The sequence below is a fragment of the Betta splendens genome, chromosome 1 (assembly GCF_900634795.4).
Source record: "Betta splendens chromosome 1, fBetSpl5.4, whole genome shotgun sequence".
Classification (NCBI taxonomy): Eukaryota; Metazoa; Chordata; class Actinopteri; order Anabantiformes; family Osphronemidae; genus Betta; species Betta splendens.
The window spans coordinates 15,030,252-15,056,679 of NC_040881.3; the positions used below are offsets into that span (position 1 = coordinate 15,030,252).

The 26,428-nt window shown below is 49.9% G+C and overlaps 1 protein-coding gene across 1 annotated transcript in view; it reads right to left on the reverse strand.

Annotated features, from left to right (window-relative positions):
* Positions 1 to 22,869, reverse strand: part of xylt1 (xylosyltransferase I) — a 58,169-nt gene extending 35,300 nt beyond the window's left edge. Inside the window, exon 1 of the mRNA XM_029131078.3 lies at positions 22,513 to 22,869. Within this exon, the coding sequence (XP_028986911.1) occupies positions 22,513 to 22,785 (273 nt within the window). The 5' untranslated portion in view covers positions 22,786 to 22,869. The remainder of the gene's footprint in view (positions 1 to 22,512) is intronic.
* Positions 22,870 to 26,428: the final 3,559 nt, after the last annotated feature.

Below are 26,428 nucleotides of genomic sequence, written 5' to 3' on the forward strand. Positions count from 1 at the left end.
TGTGTGTGTGTGTGTGTGTGTGTGTGTGTGTGTGTGTGTGTGTGTGTGTGTGTGTGTGTGTGTGTGTGTGTGTGTGTGAAGGCAGGGGCTCCATAAAGTTAAGAGTAACTCTTAAATGTCCAGATTTGCTTTCTGATACCATCTAACGCACATTGATATCAACATTAAAACCAGTGTTTGCCTAATTGCCAAAATGTGACCACTTTTCAAAAGCTGCGTTCACTCCTTCTTTTCAAAGTTATTCCAGGCGGCAATTAGCCCGTATTATGATACATAACTTAGCGCTGTGCAGCTCTAGCTCTGCAGATCAGTGACGACGCGTAGTAATCATGATTCATAGGTGTTTAGAGTCCCACTTTACGACTCTACTGGGCTTCTAAAGTGTGGGGAACGAGGGAGTGATCGGAGGCACAGCTACAGCACTGCTGCACTATGGTGGTTTCAGTTCCACAGCAAACAGCTAAACGTGTGTGTTCAGTGTAGAACGAAGGCTTTTAATGAGACTGATGGTTTATGAAAGAACAAAACTAGCTGCTTGCTAAAGCTAACGCAGCACAGTGCAGCACCCAGGCCAACACAACAAAGTATTATAACTCTACCCACACAAACCACTGACTGATCTCATTTATGAAGGAGCTCCCCTTTATCATCCTCATCACCATCAGAAGATTAAGGTGAGGAAAAATACTGTAGGTGCAGGGGAGCTGAGCCCTCTGCATGTTTTACAGTTCTAACTTTAAAGTTGCTCTCAAAAACCTCTCAACTCAATACATTGACAGAAATGCAGAGCCAAAATACAGAACTACTGCAGTCAGCTTCCTTTTTTATAGCGCGGACAAATCATATAGGCTTTTCGAAACCGCTCTGTCCCCGGCTTCCTCCACGCTGGGTGAACCCTGGGAGTTTTCCACATGACAACAGGGATCTAAATCATACTGCTAACATACAGTATATTAGGTCTGCATCTCCCAAGGGCATGAAAGCACTTTAACAAGCCATGAGGAGATATTGGCAGTGCTCCCACTGGGTCCCCTCACCCCCGCCACTCTCTCTCCCCTGTGTGAATAAACCCCAGAACTTTACATCTCCAGCTCTGAATGGGGCCCATCAGGCGATTGCTGAGCCATACCTCACAAAGGCATGAAAAGCTTCACCCCCTCCGCCACGTCTCTCTTCCCTGCACACCTCCCTGTTCAGCCATGAAATGACACCCCTATTTAATCAATTGTGAATCATGAAATTTTGCACAAGAGACCCCTTTTCTATGCACTTGACAGTGATTGAACTGCACAGCCATGAGATTCCATTCACCATGCGATGGAGGGGGAAAAAAGACAGAGAGAGAGAGAGAGAAGAACTGTCAGAAAGGAGAGAGTAGACGGGCACAAAGACGAGAGAGGGAAAGAGAGAGAGTGAGAGAGAGAGTAGAGAGAGAGGGAGAACGGAGAGAGAGAGAGAGAAAGGATGAGGAGGAGGGAGAGAGAGAGAGAGAGTGAGAGGAGAGGAGAGGAGAGGGGGGGCGGCGAAAAAGAGCGAGGAGGAAGAGAGAAGGTAGAGTGGAGAGAGAGAGAGAGAGACGCCGGGGAGCGGCTGCATCTCTGTGCACTGTGAGATGAAGGCGATTTCCCTGTGACATCACGGGCCTCCACTGAGCAACAATGAACGGGCCCCTTCCGTGCACGGAGGCCACTTGGTCAGGTAGCGCAGTGGGCCACTACAGCAAAGAGGCCGCGCATCTCAGGTCAGGCCCGATGTCAGGAATAACAGAAATAGAAGAGCAAAAGTGTACGAGCCGGTGGAAACGGCAGCGATTCTGGAGCGAGGGTGTCGGGGGACGTAGTTGAGATTCCCGGCGTATGTGTGACACGTCTGTGACACAGCGCGACCCCGGCGTGACCCCATCGTGACCCCGGCGTGACCCCGGCGCAGGGGTCAGAGGGGCTCAGCTCGTTTCTGTCGCAGCGCAGCCAAAGATTGACAGGTTCTGACTTGGTGCCAGCGTCACTCATTCACATTCAGGACTGTGGGCAAGAAAAAAAAACAAGCGATCTCTGCATGCGCATGGGCGTGCGTGCGCTTCTCTCAGCCGCCCGCGTTTGACTGCAGCATGCTAATGAGGTGGGAATCGCACCGCGGCGGCGGCGGGAGTTTACAGTTTTGCTTCCAAAGCCACACATTTAAGCAGGACGAGCCACCAGACGCTCACACCGCAATGCTGAGTAACACCAATTTACAGAAGTGAAAAAAGTACAAGCAAAATTACTTTTGTTGCTGTGAATAGCTTCATATTATTTACTATGGCAAAAATGACTAAAAACTACATAACAAACAAGCAACCTATCAGCACCAAAACCTTTGGCTTGGGTCAATCCACTGTTTGCGTTTGACAAACATTCTCAAATCATTGGAACCAGTTTCATTGACAGTCACAAAGCGTTCAACCTCCAGCTTTCTGAAGTCTCAGACTCCTAGAGCAGTCACCGAGGCCTGGTTTTAGCTTTACCTGTGGTCAGCTGTGTCTGAGAATGGGGCAGAATGTTTAGGCTGCGGATCAGAGCTACAAACAGTAAAATGCGCTGATCTATTCATATCAGTCAGCACAGACTAAGTGCTGTAACTCACATTTACATCTTGGTCAAATATTCTCATAGTCATTTAATAATTTTTCCATCCTGATAGCAACGCAAAGTGAAGGAGGGCAAAGAGGAAAGTCAGTGTGTTTATGGACAAAGCTCTGGCTTCTTATATAAGATGATAACAATCCATGTTGTGAAATATATTGATGCGTTATCCCTCTGTTGTCATGGGAACCATTTTTATTGCATTTATGAATTATGTTTTGTTTTCCCAGGACCCACAAGATGCAACAACAACCCAACACTTGTCAAATCGCTTCCCGCTCTCGTCTGCATTGCCGAGGAAAAACGCAAGCACCACCTGACCACAACGAGGCGACACGGATCACAGGTGACATTTTTCTGGGACCCAAAATTTTGCAAATGACATAAATTGTCAGTGACCTGTGTCGCTCAGGCAGCAGAACCGCAGCGCACGCAGGTTAGGACCCTATCTGCTCCGTTTACACCTGCAGAGGAAATGAATTTCGGAGGAGGGCCGCGACGGTGGTGGGATGAAAAACGAGGTGAAAGGGTGGAAAGAGGCACAACATTAATCATGTGAGACTTACATGTGTAGGCCTGAGCTCGTCCTGCGAGCACAACTGCACAGGAAAAATGTTTTTAGCCGAACAGAGGACAGATACGCCTGTAAGAAAGCTGTACGTTTCAGGAAAAAGGCTGATAGTATGTTGTGCAATGTCACATCCCAGTTTGAAACCCTGGCTAAATGCATGCAAATTTGTCCGGACACTGAGAGTACGTCCATTCGTGTCCCCCTTGACCTCTGAGGTTTTAGTGCCTAGCAGCAGCAGCAAACCAGACGAGCTGAGGACTGCAAACAGCAGTTTGGGCTGTTATTATTGTAAGATCACTTGGAAATGGCACCAGGCACCAGGTACCAGGCACCAGGTACCAGGCACCAGGACCAGGCACCAGGCACCAGGCACCAGGACCAGGACCAGGACCAGGACCAGGACCAGGACCAGGACCAGGACCAGGACCAGGACCAGGACCAGGCACCAGGCACCAGGCACCAGGCACCAGGACCAGGACCAGGACCAGGACCAGGACCAGGACCAGGACCAGGCACCAGGCACCAGGCACCAGGCACCAGGTACCAGGTACAGGACCAGGCACCAGGACCAGGACCAGGACCAGGACCAGGTACCAGGTACCAGGACCAGGTACCAGGTACAGTACCAGGCACCAGGACCAGGCACCAGGCACCAGGCACCAGCACCAGGCACCAGGACCAGGACCAGGACCAGGACCAGGACCAGGACCAGGACCAGGACCAGGCACCAGGCACCAGGTACAGTACCAGGCACCAGGCACCAGGACCAGGCACCAGGACCAGGCACCAGGACCAGGTACCAGGTACAGTACCAGGCACCAGGCACCAGGCACCAGGCACCAGGACCAGGCACCAGGACCAGGCCGTGGAGTCCTAGATGCTTGATTCATCAAGGCGTAAGCGGTGACCCGTTCAGGACACAGGATTTTTTTAAAGGAAATATTTGGACTCTGGTCACAGACTTGCGATCATTTCTTTCCTGTCAGACAGAAACAGTTCTCCGGTCTCGCGGGATTCAGAAGGAGCCGGTGGAAAGAGTCGGCCAAGAGAACTGTGGGTGAAAATCTGTCAGGGCGCAGCACAAGTGTTTACTGAAGCGGAAAGACACTAGAAATGACTTTTCCAAAGGCGCCACTGGTCCAGGTGTGGCACTGGCCTAATGCCGTGCATGCAGATTACAATCCGTCCGCGAGGACGTCTTGTGCGCCGAAGCCACTAACGAGCGGACGCCGCGGCGCCTCCATCGTCGCCGTAGCCCTACCGTGGCCCACAGCTGCAGAGGAATGCGGCTGATGAGTTTCTAAAGTCACACAAGTCTCCAGTGTTATCTGTGTGACGGGATGACAGGAAGATAAAGATCAGAGCAAAACAGGGGAAGCGGGGGAGGGCGGGGGAGGGGGGGGAGAACGCCAGGGCGAGGAGTTAAGCACCTAAGCTGGCAATAACGAGTGGAGAGGCGGCCGATACGATCTTTCGGTCTGACATCCAGATCATTAAAACCTCTAAATGATTGAAGGCCCCACTGTCCAGCACAGCAGATCCTGAGGCCCGGGAGGAGATTTCAGACTTTAAGCAGCTTTCTTGGTTTTTGCAGACCTCAAATAGAGTCTTTAGCTCCTCTGTGACAGATTTATTTTCTCTGTTGCAATAATTACTGTAACAGCACTTATCAAAGGGGCTATTGATTATTTTTAAGCCTGTTTGGAAAAAAACACAGGAGAAGCTTGACCTCGAATGCTCTTTTTTGTATTACATCATTATGTGAAATGCAGCGTGGCCGACTACAGCTATGGAGTTAGCCTGCACTCATATAGATATCAGTCACTCTATCGTGACTCTTTACCTGGTGGATGCCAACAAGTGGCTTGTCACTAATGCCGACTGCTGACTGGACAAAGTGGATTGACTTCATTATCCAGTGAGCCACATGCTCCAAGTCTAACCCCTGTGTGACACCAAGGTGAGCGCTAAGACTGACGCTTGCCTGTCAGAGCGTATGACCTTGCGGGCGCCTCTCACTGTTGACTCTACGATGCTGATCCCACCACAGAAAAGCCTGGTAGCCGCTCCAAACCCCCAGCAAACCTTTTAACCCTCACATCAAAAGCCATTCGCCGCCAGACGAGGCCACACCCGAAACAAGGTGCAGCTCAATCTGGTCAAATTACAGTGTTCGCCCCCTCCGTTTTTCTTCCTCAAAGGGCGCGTTGCCCTCCCTCCTCCGGCACCTGGCCGGCATCAAAGCCCAGAAACCCGGTGCTTAGCAGGGAGACACATCAGCACCTTTTTTTGGCTTTCAACTCTCCGGTTGCAGCTGCCGTGCACGGGGACGAGCCAGGGCCCCGGCTCGGCGTGATGGAGGAAGAGAAGGAAGCAGACAGGGAGTCGCTCTTGCAGCCAATAATGTCTGTAATTTGTCCCCACATTGAGGAGAGAGGAGACAAAGACGAGCACTCAGACGCCGCCGCTCGTTGCAAAGCGCGTTCAGGCGCTTGTGTGTCTGTGTTGGTCTGAGTCTAATTAGCGGCGTGCCCCGAGCGGCTTCGGCGGCCGGGAGGTTACGGGACGACGCGGCTCCTCCGCCGGCGGACGGGCCGATGTTGAGCCAGATGTTTCGGTGCGGAGCAGCGCGATGCGTTTCCGCGTGCGCGTCCACGCGGCAGAGACGCCCGTGCTCTCTCCTCGCCGCCTCTCCTCCAGTCCTGCCCGCCGGCCTCGTGCGCCCTCAGCACTGCCAACATATGCTAACTGCTGGAGGAGAGCCATCATTTGTAAACCATTTAACCTCCTAATAGAGAGACGATGAGGATGGCTGCAGCCCCGTCCCTCTGGATGTGAAAACGGAGAAGGAAAATACGTACTGGAACTGTGATTTACACATCATTTAATTGCACTGTTCAATTTTCTATGCAGGTCATGAGCTGGAGATTTGTGCGTGTGCATGTGTGTGTGTGTGCACTTGTTGGTGGATCCTTACTTGAGGATAAACGTGTGTGTGCTTTTCAAAACAAGCTGGTGCCAAGGCTTAGCTGATAGGCTAATTAAGCTCACCACAGGGAATAAATGTTTCCTCTCCGCCTGCCATTTGTCACACCTGGCACGGAAATGTCACTGGGAGAAGAAAGACACACGTAAACACACGCGCACACTGGGAGCAGCTGACGCACACAGTGGGAGAAGTGCTGAGGCAACAGAGCTACTGTGTGAAAACTGGTGGAGGCAGGAGAAAAAAAGGGGAACATGGAAAAAGAAAGGAGAAAATGAGATACAGATGTAAAGATGCAAACGAGGAGAAATCATTTAGAGGATGCGAGCGAGCGGAGGGAGGGTGAAACTGGAGACGTAGCGAGAAGCCGCCAGACAGCAGCATCTCCAACACTTTGAGCCTCATTAAAATAAAGCCCAATAAATAAAATAGAGCCAAATAAAAAGTGAACGCAGTTCAAGAGGGTAATATTCAGCATATTATCCGTGATCGTTAATGAAGCACGAGCTGTTTTGATTAATCATGACATCACGCAGAGCATTTGTGTTCTTTACAAATATATTCCCCATCAGTTGCAGCGTTGCCATGGAGATGAGTTGACAAGCCGCCAGAATCAGAATGAGCTCGGGCAACCCCACGTGTTTGAAAAAACACCAATGCTGTTTTATTACATCTGTTGTTTCAAGGCGTGGGTTCATCTGAGCCAAGACTCCGACTGGCTGAACACGAGCGGCGGAGGCCGGTCGGCCGGTCACGCCTCCGGCCCGCGAGGCGCGTTAAGCCGCAGCATCCGCTCTCTTCGCGCGCGCTCCGGCAGACGAGCGGCCACACACTGGAGTCTGCTGCTTATTACAGGCGTGACAGCTTAAGTGGAGTGTAGCCCCACGGCTACGGCGACACTATCACCAGTAACCAGCGACGCGGAGCCGCTGCGGCGCGGCATCGCACGGGACAGCGGCGCGCCACACACCTAACTGTCCTCAGGAGAGGATCAAGAATGATGACAGAAATTATGTAAAGCCTCTCGCGGCTGCTGGGAGGTTTTGCGAGGAATTGAGAGAGAGCGCGCGAGCGAGAGGAGAGAGAGGGAGCAAAAACGTCCCCCTTTGTTGCAAACATCTCCTGCTATATTGAAACAAATGACCTGCTGTTGCTTTTTGTTTTTGCCGACTGCACAAAAAAAACGCTATCACAGTGTGAGTCTGGGTGCTGAAGTGTGACACCCGAGCACTGGGAGGCGGTTCGATTTCATTCCGCTCCAAAATGTAACCTGCTGAGGTTATTGTCCAATGGATTAGACGTAACACCCTGTTCAGCGTGGAAGTTATTCACCGAATCCAACTTAACTGATGAAGCGGGCGCATGTTGAACTAACGGGCATGTCACGTGGTGTCACTCACTTCAAAGGGACGCGGAATCAAAGATCTCGTGCTTTAGCGGAGCGCGCGCGCGCGCAGCATCCGAGTCCTGCTGATACAAAGTGCTCTTATCTGCCTCTCGTCAACGCGTCACTTCGTCATCCTCCGCCAACACCTGCTGTCCTTTCAACCTCCCCCCTCCTCCCGCGCCGCTCCCTCGGCCCTTCTCGTCTCGTCTGGGTTCTTCCCCGCGTTGACAACGCGCGCGCTCCCGTCGTCTGCCGTGATGCAGGCGACACGCGGTTTGACAGCGTCCGTATGTTCCCGCAGCGGAGGCACGTTGGCCCCATATGGAGCCTCCCCACGGGGGGTGGGGTATGTATGGGGGGGGGGGGGGGGGGGGGGGGGGGAGTCAGTGGGGATCCTGGCTGGATGGATAAACAGGTGGCTTTAACGCGGCTCCCGTGCAGTGATGATGTGGAGACCTTAAGCTGCTTAGACAGCAAAGGTGGGACGACTTTGATGAAGCTCCACGGCTCCCGTCTCTCCTTTGCATTTTTATTCTCGTATTTCCATTTCCATTTCACAGTTTCCCTCAAGTTTGAGGAACAGAACATTCGCTGTGTCAGACGAGTTAAAGGCTTTTCATGCACCCCCCCCCCCCGTTTTTTTTTTAAACGCCCCCTTCCTCCGCCCGCCTCGCCGCTCCGCTTCTCCTTCGCGTGCAGCGTGTCCGCGGGTGCGCGACGCGTGCTCCACATCGGGGCGACGCCGACTGTTGTCGTTGTTGTTCCAGCCCCGTTTTCCCGCGCAGCCGCGATTAAAGGCGGTAGCAGAACTCAGACAGCATCCGCGCCTCTTAATCTTCCCTCCTCCAGCTCAGCCTAACTGACATTTTCTTAATTTATTCCTCTCATGATTCCAACATTTTAATTAGGTCACTCCAAATCTCCTCCCACGCGCTGAAAACTTTTTTTTTTTATCACATCGTGTTTGTCATTCTCTCATTCTCTCTCTCCTCCTTTTCTTTCTTTTTTGGCACTAGTCAATTTTTGCTCCGCGGGTTATCGCGCTAATGACGCACGGCGGTTTTTACGACCAAATCCTCCTGCCGCCGAAAGTAAATACTGCAGAGCTATACATAATTGAAGAGCGGAATTAAATAAAAGAATGGCTTTAAATAAAGACACGGTGGGAGCGAAGTGAAGGGATGTGCGAGGAGCCAAGTTGTAAGTATGGAGATGTTCAACGTGAGCTGAGGCTGAGTTTGGGTGGGTCAGCGTGGAACTATTCTTTTTTTTTCTGATCCCATGTTTGTTCTCTGCCACAACAAAAGGTGCGTAATCTGTGCGCTGTTGCCGCATGCGCAGGCCGTCCTGGCTTATCCCCAGCCTCAGTGGAAACAAAGGGAAATTACTTTCCTACAAAGCGTCTGACAAGGCAAAAAAAAAAAATCTTTTACACATTTTCCGTTGCCACAGCAGGACGCGGCCGTGACTTAAGTGCTTTGCTGCCGCCCGGTAACGTGTTTGGCTTTAATCATGACTTTGTCTCCATGACGAGGGTCTAAAATTCTCACAAGATCGTAGCAGTGTTCCCAGTTATGTCTCATCTTAAAGCTGAGTTTTGTGCAACTTTATGGTGTAATTCGTTGTATTAATGACTCTTTAAGTCATATTTGCTGGCTGATGTGAACAGTGGGTTTCATCAGACACAACAAGCTATTTTAAGACGCTAGCTCGGACTAGAGGAAATCCCGTGTTCCCCGTTCCTTTGAGGAGTGAGGTCATGCTGGGACGATAAGATTGAAAATAAAAGATGGAAAAGAACAAAGGTTGTGAAATAAATGAACGCGTGATTTCATTAGTCCAGTTGTTAGATCTCCCATTGTTGGCAGTTACTCTGTTAAGCTCTGAAGCACAACGTAGGCAGACATAAGGCCGAGGCAGCCTCCATATGTATGAATAGATGTACAGAGACGTTTACACTGGCTCTTTCCTGCCCAGAGGTTGTGTGCGTGTTCTTTTCCTGTTATGTGGACAGGAAGCAGCCTGTCATCGGCCTCCATTCACATAGTATATACAAATTTGATAAATCAGATATGTAAAGGCTCAGATGCGGAAATATACAGAAGACTAGCCATGTTCATTAGCTTAGCCTGGCTGATCTGCTCTTCTTCTGACCCTCCGCCTGCCACATCCCATTCCAGCCCAATCTGACCGCAACCAACCAACGTTCCACAGCTCCTACTGCCACGCCGCCTCTGCTGACTGTGCTCGATCCGAACGAGCGCGCGCTAATACGTGACCTTTTCAGAAAGTCTTCTAGCTCCGCGGCGCTCAGCTCCATCCCCCGTATTCCCGTGCGCTGGAGGTTTTGGCTACAACGGCTCTCTGCAACTGCAGGATCATTCTCCTGCGCTGCCCAGCGCAGCGCTGCACCCGGACGAGTGCAGTTATTATGCGGTTTGCCTTGGCAAGTGGCGGACGGCTATAAATGATTACTGGCTGCAGCGGTGCACTGCGTGGCAAACCCAAACCAGGCTAGTGCTACAGTACAGTACACTCGCTGTGTGTGTGTGTGTGTGTGTGTGTGTGTTACTGGGTTCAAGACCCCTTTCAAGAGTGTACTGTAAATGTGGGCGCCTGTCTTTTGCCAGAATACAGCCGGTTCTGTCCGTTTGGATTAATGAGCCACTGCTCTCGACCCTGATGCCACTGGTCCTCAAACTATAAACACAAGCTGAACAAGGCCTTACAAGCTCACGTCCCGCAATCAGCTGCACCAACCTTCCCACCCTCACCTCCGTTGTGTGGTTATATTACCATGTTTAACAAATTCTAATGCAAAGTGACAGATCAAGCCTAATGCTTACTGGTACATATGGAAACCATATGGCCTTGTCACCGAAGTGAAGACAGCTTCTGCCGCGCTAATCACTCCAGCATAGCAGATGCACAGACTAAGGCATTATTGGCAAAATTAAAGCTACTTTCCCTCTTTTCACAGTGTGAAACAGCTGTCCAAAATTTCAAAGCCTGAGCGAGAGAGACAACAAAAAAGAGAATGAGAGAGAGAGAGAGAGAGAGAGAGAGGGTCAGGAGGAATGGAGCAATGGCCGATAGCCAAACCCCACAGTGACTCAGATCACATCCCCGGAGTTGGGGATTAGGTCTTTGATCCAGATTTTAGGCTAGATTTTTGGATTTTCCTCAAGCTGGACCCATCTGAAATTGTGGGTTTGCTCGGTGATGTCACATTGTCTGTGTGTCAAAACAAAGAGACACTGAAAACTGCTCATGGCCATCGCTTGGTATTCAGAGTACGCTGTGGCCGTTGCCAGTCACAGACGGAGCACTTAAGCAGCCCAACATATCCAAGCAAAAATCCTCCGGGGGGCCCCTGGGAGCCAACGCTGGGCACTGGCGAGACGGCAGCGGGCGCACTGTGACCCGTCGCGCTGAATACGTACAGCTGCGCGGGGACATCGAACACGCGCCTATCGTTCACAATAAGTGCATCATAATCCTGACAAGTGTTTGAGAAATGTACACACTGAGCCCCATCGATGGGCCCTTCTCCCATTATAACCCACATAAACAAACATGCAGCTGCAGCGTTACATTAACAGCTGCTCTGGGAGAGGGTCAAAAGCAGTGCACGTCATGCAGCCGGTGTCCTCTGAATCATCTGAGCTGCTGCAGGCACACACACACACACACACACACACACACACACACACACACACACACACACACACACACACACACACACACACACACACACACACACACACACACACACACAGGGCGTATCACCAGCCCTGACCTTTGATGTTAAATGCAGCATGCACATATCTCCTCAACGCACCCCACTACCGCCACAGGCCGTCATCAACTCACAAGCATTCATCCATTAAACATAAGAAATATATTGTTGCAAGGGACGGCTGTACGGATTCCAGCTTCTCATGAGGTCTTTGAATGAATAAAAAGTAGATGTCGTTCCACCCGGACCCTGTGCACTATCATGGGTTTTAATAGCTTTGCACATGTTACACCGTGTTACAACATCATATCCTGTTGACAAAACAAATTCAGCTTAAGATCCACTTACTTGCTTAATCTGGAGCTTTTTACCATAACCACACAATCCTTCTTAGCAGATGGAGCTCAGAATAATGGAAAGATTGAATAGCTTCAATTCCACGCATGAAATGAGCAAACTCCATCTGCTTACATACGCTTGAAAGCTTCAGAATAAGGAAATATGAGGATCCTGCTACAGAGCTCAACATATGTGTTACGGAATTAGTTAATGCATCTGCAAATTTGTAAATATTTTGTTCCTTGTGTGTCTCTTGCAACTATTAATTTACTGCAAAGATAATAATTAGTACTAACGGTGTCAGATGAGTCCCTGTCCCCCAAAATGTGCCTTTGTTAGAATGTGAGGCACCAGGATGATAACAGCTTTGCCCGCTTTTTAGATCGGAGTCTGCTGCACTATGTGCGTCTTCATCGTGCTGGTGCAACAGCCCTTCTGATAATACACCATGTAATGACAATGTGTGTTGAAATGAAAGTCTGACAATATGCAAGAGGTATTTTCTTGCTCGAGGCTCTGGTCTCGCGTCGTCAGAGATACGGTAGAGGAACCAATGCTAGCAAAGTTCTGAGTCAGAGTTAAACGATCACAAACCAAAGAAATCGTGTAATGTACAGTATGACAGTATAGTATATAGTATAAGTACTAAAAACAATATAGACAAATAATCTGAGGATCAGGTCCACACTAACAGTGTAATTAAATATTAGGCCATGAGCCAGTTAGCTTAGCTTAGCATAGAGACTGGAAGCAAATGGGAACAGCTAGCCTGTATGCAGCTGCACGTCTCCCAAAGGCTACTTTTCAACCTTTTGTGCTAAATTCCATTTTCAGCAATGCTATTTTTCACGAGCAAAAATGTGCGGCGTCTCTCCCATGTGTTTTAGTTGCAATGGGACCAACATGACGGCAAGTTGAAACAACTGACATGTCCATTTAATGTAAACCTTCACAGATGCTGCTGATGTTATCCTTTATTCACGACCAAAACAAACAGCTTCATTCATCTCAGCAGAAGCAATATTACAATCCCGTGCTATATTACAATTTTCAAGAGGAAGCACAAAGAAGAGTAAGAATAAAAAAACTAGCAGAATAATTGAGCAGCTAATAAACCCCCCGCTCATTAATCTCCATTGCTGCCACTGGACATAACGCCAGTGAAAATATAGTCCTATTCCTTTGATTATTCTTCTCACCTGGAGCAACACGCTCACATCAGGCACACAGTTAGCGACTCATTACAGTCCTCCTCTATTGCTGTTAAACTGCAGTCATTTGTGTCTTTTAGGCAAATAGGCTGAGAGCTAAGCAAGCGGACGTGCCCTGGCTGAATTATAATTGCCCCGGCCAAATCACTTTCTCAACACTTAAGACAATTATGTCTGCAAACTGCAAGAGCCGCACACGGAACCACACTCGCGGGCCTCCGGCGAGTCGCTTGAACGGACGATAGTAACGCTCACATATTGAGCGGCCGCGTCCAGAGATGCGTAGCCTCGCAAACGCATGGAGCCATGTATGTATGTGTGAAAGTAACTGGAGCAGTGCCGTGAGACCTACTTGGCCGTCTGTGGGGGGAAAAAAAGACGCATTTATCTTTCTGGTGGATAAACTGAAGGTTACATAAAAAGATTGTTGTAGGCCTATTTGTGGAAGTAAAACAGATTTGACTCGCAGCAGTTAAGGGGGAAGGTTGAGGACAAAGAGAGAAGTCAGAAACTCTCTGTAACCCCCCTCCTGAAAGCTAGACTTGCTATTTGGGGTGGGGGGTGGGGGTGCGGTGGAGAAAAAAGAGGAGTATTGTTCTTTGTCTGAGCTCACACACACACACACACACACACACACACACACACACACACACACACACACACAATAGAGTGCTGACACCAATAAGGAGTCAATGATTTTCCTAATGGTGCCTTTCTATGGAACGACAATACACATGAGGATGGTTAAAGCAGTGAACCACACACACACACAAACACACACACACACACACACACTAGAACCCATCCTGGCAAGCCTTCACTTTCGTTTAACCTCTTTTCCTCCTTACGTCTTACTGTGTCTGAGTGCAAACCCTCTGTCTCAGGTTTTTTACCCCTTTGGCCACGATGCCTTTCTTCTTCTTCTGCATTTCAATATTGCTCATCCCCGACTTCCCCCCGTCTCCTCTCACGTGCGGACGCGCCCCCTCACCTCTAACGAGCTGCCTGCGACCGCCACCGAGGGGAACACGAAGGCCTTTGTGGCGCTTTCACAGGAATGTGGAGGTGCGCGAACACAAGCGAGGATGAGCGAGGATTGTTCCAAATCACAGTCGTTGTCATTGGAAACTACACAGAGGTGCTCAAGCTTCCCCGCGTTCCTGCGGTAAAAACTTGAACACCTTAAGCACTTAGCAAACACATATTTGACTTTGTGTTCTATCGCCCATCCTAATTATGTGCTCTTTGGCTGCGCCCCCCCCCCCCCCCAGTGCTTTTCTTGTACACCTCTGAGGCGCCTGTCCACTGAAATGGAACCCAAATGGAAAGGATGAGAGAGCGAGGCAGTGTCGTGGCGAGGACGAGAGAAAGAGAGAGAGGACGCGGCGCAGGAGCAGGTCAACAGCGTGGAAGTGCACGCGGAGCGTCTCAGAAGCGATGGCGCGGTGATGATGGTGTTGATGATTCACCGCTGGTAGGAAATCAGAGAGAAGAACGTATTATTATCACGCAGCTCAATTACAGCGCAATTTCTCCCCAGCAGCGACACCCTCTGCAGGGCTCCTCATTGAAGCTGATTTGGGAGCCCTGCGGTGCCTTGGAGGGCCAGTCAACTGCTCAGACGCACCCCCCCCCTCCCCCCCCACGCACTCCCACTCCAGAACGGAGATGAAGAAAAGGCAGGAGAGGGCGACTGGGGAGTGGAGGAGCGCGAGCATTCAGGGGATGAAGAGGATGAGGAGGCGCCGCCGACGCGTCGGAGGCTCGCGAGCTCTGCACTCGAGGCCGGCGGTGTCAGGACGAGGCAGGAGCCGAACGCAGCGCTGATGCAGAAAACACCTGCTCGGTAATGAGCGTGAGCCGGTGGTTGACGTGAACGTGGAGGAGCAGCCACTCACGTGGGGCGACGAGTGCTTTATAATTTTATTTGTGTGTGTTGTGTGCGAGCCGAGATGGAGGAGGTTAGTAGTTAGAAGAGGTGAGCGTGTGTGTGTGTGTGTGTGTGTGTGTGTGTGTGTGTGTGTGTGTGTGTGTGTGTGTGTGTGTGTGTGTGTGTGTGCGTGTGTGCGTGTGTGTGTGTGTGTGTGTGTGATCCGGGTGGATGTTTGCAGGTGTGCGTGCGGGCTTGTACATTTAAACTCGGTGTGTCTCGTCCTGGACAGCCGCTGCCCCGAGGCGAAGGCAGCCTCAGCTGAACTGCTTCTCTGACCTCGCTGGGGAAGATTATTCAGCATGACCTAGACTATAAACCCGAACCGTCATGTTCCCCACCATTCAGCGTGCCAGCACCATATGAGGTAACTCTGCAGCGCTGGCCTGCTTACTGTAAGTCAAGCTACCGCCATATTTAGGGCAACATTTCTGGAGATAGTTTTGCAGAAAATCCTATTGAGTGGATCAAATCAATATATTTAATGTGAAAGCAGAAAACAGAGGGAAAAGAGAGTTCAGAATTATAGATAAACAGTATGAATAAGAATAAAATACATTGAGATGTTGGATTTGAATAATATTGGTAATCCAGATGTGGGAAATACAGATGTGGAATATGTATTATAGGCATCCATCGAGGTGAATAATTATCTGGTGCAGTCACAAGTCAGACTGAACCTCGCTGCTCGATAAAACAGGCCTCATTGGTGCCTTGGCATCATTTCACCTCAAACCCTAAACGTTATCAACGACAGGGGGGACATTCAGCCTCTGTCCCTGCACGCATGACGACCAAGCCGAAGCTCAGGCTCCGAGCTCCACCGCTGCTGCCAGCCGGTGACCAGGCTGCGCTAACGAGCCTTCACACCCAACCAGGTTCCTCGGAGGATTACGCCGGGATTTGAGTCGACGCGGGATTTGTAGCGGGGATGAAGACGTTTTATCTTTTCATTTCTTCCTCCTGTCTCGCGTCTGTCTGCGTTACCCCGTCGCTCGTCCCCTTGCGTTCTTTCTTAGCCGCGTATGAAGACAAGCGTTCGGGGGCCGCTGGTGGCGAGGCGAAGGAACGCGGGCGGAGACGAAGGCGGAGGAAGAAGAAGAGGAAGAGGGAAAGCGCCGCCGTCAGTTCCTCTTCGCCGGCTCCGTGGGACTAGAAGGACAGAAGCTTCGCCTGACAGGCCACATCGCTGCTGTATCTCCCCCCAGCTGACATGTCATCACCCCGGCTCTTCACGCGCTGCCACGTAGCCTTTCTCTCCCCGTCTCACCCCCCCCCTCCGTCTTATTAGAATTGCACAATACATGGGGATTAGTGTATGGTGTGTTGAGGAGAAGATAGCGAGGCAGGAGCTCGTGTTCAGCGCCATTAGTCCGTGTGGGTGTGATTACATGTTCATGTGCATGTGCGCGTTACTTGTGGATCAGCGTGTTCCATTTCAACGCGGCGGCGCCGCATTCAGTGAAGTGGGCAATCTGCCGCATGCCCGCCAATGACACGGCCGTCAAGTGTTTGCCAGCGCAATGTGGCCATTACGCTGCGGAGACAAACACGTGCCGCGCCTCGTAATGATCCCCTATATGAATCTATTCACGGTGAAACGCCGCAGGGGCGGCATTATGGCTGGCGCAGAGGCGCCGCACGCGGAGGGGCTGGAGGCCGGGAGGCGAACGGACGCCGCTGACATCACAAGAAGGGTTCACTCATGTTCCATTAGAAGAAACCGCACCCTCCGCCCGAAAACGTGTCCCCACGGAATTAGTGTGTCGAAAGCCAATCAGTAACACAAAAAAAGTGTGTCTGCGCTGTGGTGTACAGTAGCTGCAGTGATCTGAATGTTTCATTATTCCATTAAAACTAAATATTTATTTAATCAAATCGTGCATGTTTTCAAACCTTCACAAAATTCTGCTCATTTGTCCTGAGGTTCAGCCAAAAGTAGGCCTATACGAGGCAAAAGCATTTAAAATGTATATATTTCACTAGAGAAATTATTTTTGGGTCAAGCAGGTTTCGTCATTACATGTAACACAACTGGAGTCTTTCCTTAGATCTTCTGATATGTTGCAGCAGACGAGGGGATTTCAAATAGCTCATGGTCGGGGTGTTGTTACGACTTGGAAATTTACAAGCCCAGCAGAGATCATATGTTCCAGCCCCACCCACCTCAAGCTAATATGAAGAGCCGTTCCTCTTATGAGTTATCATGTTGCGCAACTTTTTTCTGTTAGCGGCCGTGTGAGCAGCTGATTTGGAAAGTAACCCTTCGAGGCACAAACAAACCAATCTGAGACCAACTTCAGTGGCTGCTTCTCCAACATCAAAGGTTATCGGAGCCAGATTGTTCGTCTGTGTTCTTACATCGCTCTCTGCGCCATTATTCAGAAAAAAGCAAGATAACATCTTATTGATCGTCGACCCCCCCCCCCCCCCCCCCCCCCCCCCCTTCCCCAGGGGGAGAGAATGCACGTGTGACATGTGGATCCATCCCTCCCACCCTGTCCACAGAGCACCTGGGACATAAATGGCTTTCGTTACCACTTGCTCTACTGCAGAGATGCCGGTGCCGACTAAAGCCTTTTTATAAAACACAGATCGATTTAAGGGGATAACCACCAGGGAGCCAGGCGCCCGTCCATATGGTGACGGTAACGCACAAACCCTACACGCGTGTGTGCAGCCTGCGCTCAATACCAACGTGAATGCCGACTTTGGCTCGAACCAACGCGGCCCCCCCACAGCCTCGTCTTCCTATCGCTTTCTCCCTGTCTCTCTCAGGGCTGTCTGCTAAGCCTCTTACCTACGGGATTATCGGCAACGCTAGGTATTATACAGCTACATTCATCTGGATGATGCGTTATTAATGTGTTGGGGAACGAAACCATCTGTAACAGCGACGGGAGGATGGTGGGACGATCGGGCTGTGGAGAACAGGCGATGATGGTGCGGAAGGAGGAGAGACTGGTTGGTGATAATGGTGAGCTTTGTTCGAAACTGACTTGACGGGACAGCGGCGAACCGTCGTCGCGGCCGCTGACTTTGCAGTTTTTTGGCAGATAAGGTGAAGAAACGACGTCACGCACACGCAGCCTGGCAGCCGCAGAAGGGGTGGGGTCTCGTGAGGTGTTGAAGCCCCCGTGCCCCCGGTGAGACGCACACAGCACCGTGACCAGCCACAAAGACACTGGACGGATTTCATATGAGGGTCTGTGTGGCAAAGGAGCACTAAGGCCTTAGTGTTAGTGTTTTTAGTTAGTGTTAGTGTAGTGTTATGGTCTTTTACTTTGGCGGGGCGTTAGTGAGACGCCCACCCCTTTAAATCCCATCGCTGGAAACAATGTAACCAACTAGATTAGCGACACAATGCTGTTACACACATTCCAGGTAAAGGGTGAAGTTGACCTGCTGCCTCCTTATGGTCGATCAACGCTCACCTTTCACAGTGACACCACTGAGGTTTGATGAGGAGACCTGCCTTATATCTGCACGAGTCACTGAGCTGCTTTTATGTAGCACGCTGCCCATATTGTGCTGGTGTTCAACACACTATTAACCTGATGATGCAGTTATCCATTTGCCCTATTAAACATAATAGCTTAATGGAACTCGCTCGGCTCTCACCCCCAAAGCAAGAGTTAACATAATTGACAGGACTGTGTGAGTCATGTTGCTGTGCCGTGTGTGTGTGTGTGTGTGTGTGTGTGTGTGTGTGTGTGTGTGTGTGTGTGTGTGTTTCTAACATTGTGACACCTGTTGCAGGTGACTGGCTGCTTCCTCCTCTACACGAGCTCAGCAGCAGCCTCTGTTGTAAACAGACTGCACTGAAGCGGGCCTCAGTCCGTCCAGCGCGTTCAGCAGCGACGCGCCCGACCGGAGCTGCTGAACTCAAACTTCCCGTCCACGGAAGTTACGGTTGCCACGGCGACGCAGATGTGAAACGGGCCGGGATCCGCTCGGAGTAACGCCGCGTGCTGCATTCTGATAAAGATAAATGTTTCTTTTCCATCACGCGTTTTTAAGACGGACGGCGTCGCGTATACAAATTCCACCTCCACATCAAAGCATGTTGGGCTTTGGCTGCGACTCTTTCAAGTGTGGGGAGTGTGCTTCCTCCCTCTGATCTGAATATGTTCCCACCTCTCGCCGAGATTAACGGCACTTGAAAAGGAGAAAAACGCAGCTCGGTGCATGCAAAATCACCACGGCAGATGGACGCAGTGATGGACAGGCTGAGCTTTACTTTTCTCTCATTGCAGGTTTCACAGAATAACACTTTATTGATGTAATGATTGGGACCCTGGAAATTTTTAAATAACACAGTGCATCTCCTGGGTGTCTCCGGATTGTAATTATGTACGTTCAAAGCTGTGTCTAAAGCAGCATAGCTCACACTCCAAGGCGATTTACTTTAGGGGAGTGCCAATTTAACTGCCAATTACCGCTGCTAAAGTGGCTTTGCTATGATGCGAGGACCAGCACTGACAGTGACTGGCACATGGAAAGGCAGTGGAACAAGCTCCGGCGCCAGGAACGTAATGTGAGAAGGAAGTGAATGCGAAATGCGCTGGAGCGGTGAGAATAGCTGAAAAATGAGTGTTGGCCCCACAAAGATGTGACACCATTAAAAATCCCACGGAGCCAAAGTGACGTGTGGACTGGTTCTCAGTAGGATGCAATACAGCACGTCCAGTATCAAAAATAAAAATAAATTATATATAAAAACATATTGAAGAATATTTGTAGAATTATGGTCCAGTTGGATTGGAGAAACTGGCCTTCTGAACCAGAAGAACCGTCAAATGCAAAATATATATTTTAAAACTATCACTGCAAGTCTGTTGCAGCTTAAATTAGCTGGTGAAACACATATTTGTCAGATTTATTTTCAAAGCCACGCTGGTGCAGAAACTCCCGTGGTTTCACACGCGCTTTGCGAGTCCGTGACTCCGCTTCACTCGTCACAGCCTATGTCACAGCACGGCGGTGTTTGATTCAGAAAAGAAGGAGTAGGAAGAAGAAGAAGAAGTTAAAAAAAAAAACAGAACCATCTCCCATTGCGTATGTGAGTGTGTGGGCAACTATGAATATGCAAGTGTACGTGGGTGAGCGCGCGTGGATCCGCTTCCCTGCATCCATACGTGTGCGTCCCATCGTTTTTGGCCGTGTGTGTGTGTGTGTGTGTGTGTGTGTGTGTGTGTGTGTGTGTGTGTGTGTGTGTGTGTGAGTTCGGGTGTGCGACAGTGTGAGCCTGCGTGTGAGTCAGCGCTGTGATCACGGGCACAGTGGGATGAATCACATCGTGGTCGTGGTGCTTTTTTGGAGACTAGGCTGCTCGCTACAATGGATTTGAGCAAAGCTCCCAAATGCAAAAAAAGGGGGGGGGGAATATGTGGAGCTCATTGTTTCTTGTACAGCACATAATTAAACATTTAACAACAATCCCATCATGATTGTTGTGTTTCCCAAGTAATTTAATCTTCGGCCCCTTTCATGTTAACTCGGCCTGTCTTTAAATCTTCTGTCAAACATCTAAAGGTTTCATTTCCCCACATTCAAGTCCACAAAGCACAGAGGGATTGTGGGAACCCCCCCGGACGCCTGTTTCATTTCGCCGTGCTGCTGGCGCTCAGGTCCTCGCAGCAAATCTATGCGAGGACAAGAAACTGCAGCAACATCGACATGGAATGCAGAATATGCAGCGCCCGTCGCCACAGAGCGGATCTGTGTCGGCCACGTCCAGAAGCGGCCCGTGACATCACACGCGCCATAGGAAGAAGGAGTCAGTGGAAAAGTGCACATCACAGATGATGTTATGCGCATGGCCGTGACTAACAGGGAAACTCTTTACAGCGTGTGCGAGCTAGACGCCCCATGGGCACGTGGGTATCATGGCAGCGCGCAGCTACAGAGGCAGATGGGAAAAAAAAAAAAAAAAAAAGAGAGAAATGCTGACGACCAGATGTGGAGCTCGGAGGCAGACGCTTGTCAAAGCTCCAGTCTCCCGCTGAACATTTCTTTCTGGCACATTAACAGTTTTTGCATCCATTACCAGTAATGTCTTAATAAGCTGTTATTAATAATAATTGTGATGCTATCTCTTGTAATAAACCAGTGGTAGACATAACAAGACAGACTAATTATTGAGGAGACATTTCTGATTAAGGAATGTGCAACAGGTACTCAGTCGGTGCAAGATGACAAAACCCCTCGAAGCCAACGCCGTATTATTCACGTGATTATGTGTCCAGATGTGCGGCGCGGCGGACATGCTAACAGGCTGCGGCGCCACAGTCCTGAGCCACAGAAGACCCAACAGGAGACATCTGTAGTGCAGCTCACAGCTGGGATCGCACGACCCGTTTCCGCCCAGCACAGTCAAACATACACGCATGGACAGAGGGGGGGGGGGGGGGGGGGGGCTGAGCTGACAACCTGGCAGCCAGTGAGCAGGCTGGCTGCTGGACTGACTGACACGCGGCTTGTGCGAAGTGCCTCGAGGCTCCGACAATGAAAGGCCTTCTTTGAAAGGTCAGCGGCGCGGCTCCGCTGTGTTCTAATGGCGCATCGCGTTCGGACAAATCGCCGCTGATGCAGCGTGAAGAGGCTCGGACACGCGCGACCCGCGCTTCCCGTTATGTCACTCGCGATGCCGGCGCTCGTCCTCAGGGGGCCGTGGTGTGGACTCGCTGATAGGCGGCGCGGCTATTAAGCCATTTACGAGTCAATCAGCCCGGCCTCACAGCGGGGGGGGCGGCAGGTGGGACACGCAGGTCCACCAGAACCACGGGTGAGTCGCTGTGGGGGGGGTCTACGGGGGGTGAGGCGGGTGAGGCGGGGGACGCTGCGGCCACTTCCTGCAGAATTTAACAGTGAAGACGAATCACACGCTGTTCGGCTCAATGTACCAACACGAGACCTGCTTGGTGGTTCAGCCCGCGGGGCGTCCATTCACCAGGAAGTCAGCGTTTGGAAGCTTTTTTCTCTCCTCCGAAAGCCTGATATTAGCTCATCTAATGTGTACGGGCACCTCCTCCTTCCTTTTATTAAACATGTGTGTGTGTGTGTGTGTGTGTGTGTGTGTGTGTGTGTGTGTGTGTGTGTGTGTGTGTGTGTGTGTGTGTGTGTGTCTGTTTCACTGTCTGCCACTGCCAATAACACTGTCCGTGCTCTCACGAACAACAGATGACTGGAATCTCTGTGCACTCATCGAAAGCAACTCGGCAAATGAGGTTAGCTCTCAATTTGGCCCTCGCGCACAGACAGCGCTGCTGAGCCATGCAGCTACTTTACTCGACTTAAGACACCAAATAGACCGTGACAGGTACAGCGTCAGGCTACGAGCCGCGCCGGTGACGCCGCTCCCCGCCGTCTTCTCCGACCTGCGCGCGGAGTCCGCGCGTCCAACTCCGCCGCGGTGCCTTCGAAACGGGAGCGCGTCCAATGTGGCCGCTGTCCTCCGCCAGCCTTCAGCTCCCCGGCGCAGCTCCGTCGGCGCGGCTGCCGTCACGCGCCCCCTCCCTCCCTCCCTCCCTCCGTTCAAGTGACAACAATCAAACCCTCATTCATTTCTGAGGCCCGAGCGTCTGTGCGCTGGTCTCCCGCAGCCCGCACGCTGGAGGTGCTCTGACCCGCGCGTCTCCCTCCGCCCCCCGGGGCTTCGTTCCCGGCCAGACAGCCTCGTTTATTATCGGGGATACAGTAGGAATGAATCGGGAGCCTGCTGCTTACCGGCTGCTGTATGTGGCGAGACGCTCCTCTCCCGGGCTGAGGAGGATGCTGCGGCTGCCGGACCCCGCGCTCCGAGTAGTCGCTGCCGGCGGCTTTGTCGCCCGCGACCCGGTCCCTCTTCTGGAGGGAGCCTCCGCTTTCGCGGTCCTCGCCGGAGTCGAGGCTGCTGAAGTTCCACACGATCAGCGTCTGCACCAGCAGCACCGTGAGGGCTGCGATCAGGGCGGACCGCGACCGGCGGGCCAACCTGCGAGCGCACGCGCCGCCGACCATCTTCGCACCGCGGCTGCACGGAGCTGGAGGAGCGTTCGGGGCTCTGCGCAGCGCGACGGGAGGACGGAGTGGAAGTACGGGCTGGACGAGGAGGAGGAGGAGGAGGAGAGAGAGGAGGAGGGAGGGAGGGAGGGAGGAGGCTGAGCGCTACGGCGGCGGAGGCGAGCGGGAGAGACACAGGGCCACCGTGTGGCGGATCTCGGTGCCGGGGCGTTCGTCGACAGATGCTCCGCCAGGCTGCCGGACCCTCGGTCTGTGCGACGGGGCGATCCATGAAGGTATCACTGCTATGAGTTAATGTACCGCACCCACAGAGGCTGAACGGAATGCTTGTAACAAAGCAGAGAACAGCCAGCGCTAGTCGCAAACCCAGCCGATGCCGCCGGTGTCGTACTGCCTCTGGCACCTTTTAACTAATTCATACAATACCAGCCGAGTTTCTCCGGCGTCTGACTAGGTTTTGAAACGATAATCTCAATTTTACGCCTAACGTGATGGGTCCCAGCTGGAGTCCAGTAAGAAAATGAAGTTTTGCGTCCGGCCTCGCAGGGGGTCTGTTACGTCATCCGCGCCCTGAAGCTGCTGAGAGTTAACTGATTTGTCAAGATGGTGTTTTAGCCCACACAGAACCGAGCCCACGGCCCATAATCCCTCACAGTACAGTCATGGATCTACATCGATTACACAACACCTTCATCAAAGCCTTCCATTATGACATCATTGGTGGCAGTACAGCATTAACAAACAGAACCCTTCATGAAACAGCAAGAGGCAAAACGTGACATTTAAGCAAAACGTGTTTCTAATGTGTTGATCATTTATTAATTAATAACACGGTGGTGAAGTTGGGACCTGTGTGAGCGGGCGCCTGCTCGTATGGTGCTTGCATGTGTGCATGGGTTCTCTCCAGCTGCTCATGCTTCCTCCACCACTTAGCTCTAAGTTGTCGCCAACACTGTCTAGAAGATGAGTGAGGGATGATTTCACTGTAGTTACTGAACAGATTTTGCAGAATGGTACAGTACAGTGTGTGATGCACAAGAAGTTACAGGTGCAATGGATTTCTACATGAGAATTCACAAAAGGGATTTCAACCGAGTGTGTATGGGTGGACCCAGCGTTTGTGATCCAAAAGATATCATTGGCTTTAACAAAACATACATCTTTAACCATTTAAACCTTCTGCGTACTAATTTGTAACAACCCCACTATTCTGCTTCCGCCCGAAAGGGGACACAATCTCGCCATTCGGTTTCACCCGGTGGCATGAAAATACATCTACAACAGCAGTGATGTGACTCCCTCATAGCTGTGATTGGGTTTATTGCACCTCGGAGCTCCATTGGCAGACAAATTTAATCATTTCTCTGCCACTTAACGTGATTAAAAAAGATGCTACTCAAACCGGTGGTCCCCTTGGATTCGTCGCTGAAGAGCCGGCATAAAGTGATTTCTGTCGCCAAAATGAGCCAAAGCCCATTTACAGCAATACGTCTAAATGCTACAGGAGGAAAGGCTGCATCAAGGCTTGCATATATGTATATAAATGTGTGCTTTTGGATTCCGCATGAAAATTAGTATGATAAACCCATTTGAAAATAATGATGCCATTCAGAGACTCACACAGACAACCTACAGTACCACTTGCTGAGAGTTTGTTTAGGAAGCTTTATAAATATCTCTCGAGGTGGGAATATTTTTAGTCCAATCAAACTTTCACTTTTTTTCTTTTTTTTTTTTTTGAGATGCTTGTTAAATATACTTCTTGAGCTCCACTGGCATGCAAACACAGAGCAACAGAGATGGAAAAGCCTGTCTTCACATCCACATACAGTGTTTCACCTACGCGAGTAGGAAATCTGGGTTATTGGTTATTTATGTTGCAGAGATTAACAATACATAAGAAATAAGAAATATTCCCAAGACTCATGCAAAAGTAGGTCTTCAACACTTAGTACAAAGTGCTAAAATGAAATTAAAGCTAAATATAAATCTGTGACTCAAGCACTGACAGCAATGACTTCTGGGTATTGAAAGCGACGTCTACTAAACACGCGCTGCCTCACACATTGAGTCAGCCAATTGCAGGCCCTCAAAGGTTATGTGTCAGGGCTGCATCACATATTCATCATGGTTTAGTGCACACTTCTGAAAGCCCACTCATCATTTACCACACCCAGCTGTACATATCCTTCAATATACTAAAGGGTAAGGTAGGAAGGTTAAACTGCCCGATGAGATATTCTATCCCCGTTAAAGAAAATTAAACATTAAATTTCCTGACATTATCATATAAATAAAACTAGAGAAGAAACGGGACTCATTTTATTTAGTATTAGATAATATCTGTTATATTATGGGTTTACAGGAAGCCTGAACATCCCTGCTGTGCATTTTCAAAGACATTGCTCTACAGTATTCAAATATTCAAAGCTGAACTCATCCGTGTTTGTTTGGAAAACCCGGTCACTGCGACCAGTGCAGCAGATTAGAGAGAACTGATTTCTTTGCCGATTTCGTCTCAAGAAGCTTTGTGTTCTCATAACCGTAGTTTGCAAGTGGATGTACAAAAAGTGGCAGACCTAGTAGTTCAGACGCCTACAGAGTAAAAAAAAAAACAAAAAAACAGGGCCTTCTGCCAGCGTACAAACAAAATCACAGCTTAGAGAAGGAATCAGATTACACACAGTATCTGCTTCATGGTTTGATCCAGTGCACGGAGAACCACGGTAAGAAAACAGTAAAAATTTATAAAAATAAACATTTTATAAACAATAATAAATTTTATTATATATATTTTTTTTATTATTATTTATTATTATATATTATATATTATTTATTTTTTATTATATTATAGTATATTTTCATATATGTTGTGTTAACATAGGCAAAGAACAAACAAATAAACCAAACTAAGAAATAAGCTGGAAGAAGCTAAACCGAGGAGAATAAAGTTTGGTTTTCTTCCTAAAAGCACCTGCAGTCATTCAGTCTATTTATATACTGTAACATACGGTGCAGCTTTAAAGACTAGACTACATATAGAGTTACAGTACAAAGGTGCAGCTCTCCTCACCTCAAGCTGCATCAGCTGTACATGTAGCACTCATTCTCCCAATCAATGGTAACAGCTGCGTGATGTTAAGGTTACAATCTGATGCGCCTTGCATCGAAGCAAGAAGCCGAGCTTTTAATGAATCAACTGTGCAGGCAGTGTTTTCCTTTACCCAGATCTGACACACAGGGGACGCTTACATCAGAAGAGACTCTCTACTCTGAACATTTATCATGTTTACTCTGTGCCACTGAATAACTGATTGAGCTTCAGGCCCCTAAACATTAGAGACGACAATTACACAACAAAATGATTCAAGAGACTCACATTCAGGGAAGATGATAAAGTTTGTGTTTATGTTAGCTTCCCTGTTCCACATGTAGAAGTAGATGCGAAGCTTAAAGGAACACTTTACCAATTTTCAATGGGGTTGATCAGAAAACGTTGAGCAGTATTTAAAAATGAAGGGAATCTCAGATTCTTTCATAATTTCTATCCAGAGAAATTCCCAATTACTTTTTCAGTTCATTCCTCTTCAACAAATACATCAAATTCTTCATCTTCGTGTCAAGCATGCCCGGATCCCTC